The 3,364-nt window shown below is 45.1% G+C and overlaps 1 protein-coding gene across 1 annotated transcript; it reads left to right on the top strand.

Moving 5' to 3' along the window:
- Positions 1 to 1,613: 1,613 nt before the first annotated feature.
- On the top strand, positions 1,614 to 2,188 carry BJ171DRAFT_615583 (kinase-like domain-containing protein; the record flags this gene model as incomplete). Its single annotated transcript, XM_053115330.1, has 1 exon — positions 1,614 to 2,188. A coding segment is annotated over one exon (575 nt), but the record flags the coding sequence as incomplete, so codon positions are not given.
- Between the last annotated feature and the right edge of the window lie 1,176 nt (positions 2,189 to 3,364).

Raw genomic sequence — 3,364 nt, 5'->3', positions numbered from 1 at the left:
TATGCAATACATCTCAAAATGATGCCGAGAACATGTTCCAGTCATAAAACGATGATTCCATCAAGATTTTGAAAGTACGGGTTCCAACATAATGTTACTATTGGCCAATATTGCAACTTGGAATTCTGTCATACCAAACACTTTCACTTCAGGCTCAGGCATGCACAGTATGTATGGAGACTCTGTGCAAGGTTTCAAAGAGAATGGAGCATTTTGGGACGAGATACAGTCCCTCAAGTGCACTTGGAGGGTGAAAATTGTAAGAGTCAAAGAAGTGTCCCAATGACTGTGTTGGGTTCGAACTGGTGCCATGCTTCCATTTTTGGAGATTGTGTTACAAGATTTGGGAAAGTGATGATAGTGAAGCAGGACATCCAGGCTGCAAAATATGGGGCTGATCGAATCATAAACATGCAATGGGGAGGGAATCAAAGGCGAAACCACAAAACATTGGGACACTTTTTGGAGCCACTGTATTCCCAGAAGCACGACCCCTCAAACTGAACTTCATCAATAATTTATCAAATTACTAAGTTTTTTTCCAAAGACATTGGAAACGTGATTCCTTACGTTTTTGTTGAGAAAAATTTCACTTCGGGGCCTTTGGTGCGGGTTGCACGGTCATCACAAAGATCATTTACCGGACTATCAAACGGTACAATTTCACCCAATCAACACATTTGTACTTCATAAAAACAGAAGCAGACATCTTTGGAATACCATCTATAAAGTTTCATGAAGATATGATCATTCAAAATGGACCTACTGGGTCGCAAGTGGCCATGGATGATCAAAACGGCAAGGGTCAAAAAATTGTTCGAATACACCACTGGGATTCGAACTCCAGCCAAACTTGCTGATTAAGCTTTGGTGTAACGATACTCAACTGACACGTGAATAAGTGGCTTGAGAATCTGTGTGTCAAATTTGGGGCCGTTCGGAAGGATATTCACTGAGTTTTACCATTGGAAAGTCAAAGGTACAGAACATTCGAACAATTGTTTGAGCACCTGTAAAAGGGAGAACGAGGGCGGGACCCGTACTTGGCAGCCACCCCCCGGCAGGCACCGGAAGAGATACAAAGCCAAAATTAAATTACGACTCGTCCACTGGTTTGATGTGGCGCAGCCCAGAAATGAAATAAATGAAAATATTTTTGCCCAATCGAACCCACGACCTCGTGTGTCAAGGGTTCCCGGTATAATCAACTCGGCCAATCGCCATCTGACGGAGTTACTCGGCAGGGCATACTCGAAGTTACCCGACACCCTGGTGCCATATTCCGGGAGGGCCAAAACGTAAAAACGCGAAACGCCAGAGCCCACACCGTCCTCTCACCCCATCTCCCCCGTTTTTTTAAGAATGCCCCGTAAACACTTATATGATGAAATAACCCAGCTGTGGATCGACTATCCTGTCGTCCCCTCGAAGCAGGTTTCTTGCTACCCCCGCTGGCGCTCCTATCCTCTCAACGAAACCGACGTCGTGGTTATAACTTTTTCCAAACTGAACAACGCAAAGTGGTATGTACGAAACACATTACCACACCCAGGGAGAAGGAAAGGGAGCGCCCCCTGCCCAGCAAGGAAAAGAAGAGACCCAACGTTCTCCGTTTTCAGTGGGAGGCTGATGTTTGGTGCCGTCTTAAGCACTCCAGAATACTGGAGCTTGAGGCGGTTTCTATTCTTCGATGTGGTTACCCAGTTTGTTTGAGTCCTTACCGGCAGAACAGAGACCTTGCTCGTTTCATTTCTTCACGCACAACACCCTTCCCCCTTGATACAAAGATTCGTTGGGTCCTTGAGAGGGCAGAGGGATTGGCATATATTCACAGCAACAGAATGGTGTATTCAGACATGGAACCCCACCACACCCTGGTCAGTGACGACCACCACCTTCTGCTTTGTGATTTCACCTGCTCTTTCAATCTCTGTAAGAATGAATCCGCTGTAGCCGAGATACCTCTTACTCATGAGTACGGCTTGTATGGGACTTTGAGTTATATGGCCCCGGAGAGAGTGCGCCCGACCAACCCCATTCGTCCGAACTTTTGTACCGATGTTCATTCCTTTGCTGTGGCTGCTTGTGAGATTCTGTTGGAGATGGGTGACGTTTGGACTGGGTTGAACGAGGAGGACGAAACCCTGGCCGGACGTCAAGTATTCTTCGCCAACGGAGGCTCTCCAATCATTTCGGCTGAAGCTCCTCAGTATCTCAAGACTCTCCTCCGCAAGGCACTCTCCCTCTCAAGTCCCACTTTGTAGCCAAGGCCACTATATTTTCAGATGATCTCAAGAAGAGCTGGGCGAGGGGCAGGTTAATATGTGCGGCAGCCTGAGACGTTGACCCGCCCAGAGTCATACAGGAGCGCGCACCATTTCCTTATCTGCTCCTCGGCTACAGTAGCTCAAATAAGTGTTCCAATGTTTTGGTAGTCCGAACAGAAAAAACTGTATCTCCCTCGGAATGCCTCGGAACAACCTTCAACTTTGCAAGCAGGTCACCTGACATCTTGTGCGTATGTTGGCAAGTATGGTGACACGATTCCTATAAATGGCTAAAATACCAAAGTTCGAGTCAACTCCATGCAATGGAACACTTTTTTGACCCTTACCACAGATGATCCTACCTCTCGATTAGATGCCAAATTCATGATCCAAACCTCACCAAATTACACAAATATCCTTCAAATAGCTCAATGACCATATTCCAATCATCCAATTATGTGTTGCTTCCACTTGAAGCAACTTCAATTGGTGGCATCATAATCGTATGATGCCATTTTTGTAATCATGCCATATGTTCAATGAAAACAGTTAATTACCATTTTTTGTCAATTATTATGCTTCGGACATGGAACAGCCTTTTGGATCATTCCTGGTGATTTTAGAACTAAAATATATGTCATATGGTCAAACCTACTTTACTACATCCCTTTGGATGCTCACTAAAATTTGATTTGCCGTCCCCCATCGTGAGCTATCGAAGTTGTTTTGCCATAAAAATGTACAAATAGTGTTCTTCTTACCGTTCCACTGTGTTCGGAATCGCTTCAAGGGTAGTTGGTTAAGTTTGTCGGACGTGTGTGTCGATAATTACTATTTTGCCAATCCCCTCCAATCGACCATTTACCCCGTCCACTTGTGCAAAGCAACAACCAACATCCAATCACTCCAAATCTTTTCTATCATGCTTCTGTGACACTCTAGACCCTATGTGAGCAATTTGGGGCTTATGGGCCTCGTGTATTGTGAGGGATACACAATTGGGTGTGGATCAACGAAATATCATGTGAGGTATGATGTGTGTTTCCAACGAAATGAGGTCCAATTGAATATCCCCAACCAATTAACGGCCATGGATA

Source organism: Polychytrium aggregatum, assembly GCF_025602895.1.
Source record: "Polychytrium aggregatum strain JEL109 chromosome Unknown BJ171scaffold_147, whole genome shotgun sequence".
NCBI classification, from domain to species: Eukaryota; Fungi; Chytridiomycota; class Chytridiomycetes; order Polychytriales; genus Polychytrium; species Polychytrium aggregatum.
The sequence above is the reverse complement of the archived record's forward strand: the minus strand, read 5'-3'. Positions and strand labels throughout refer to the sequence as shown.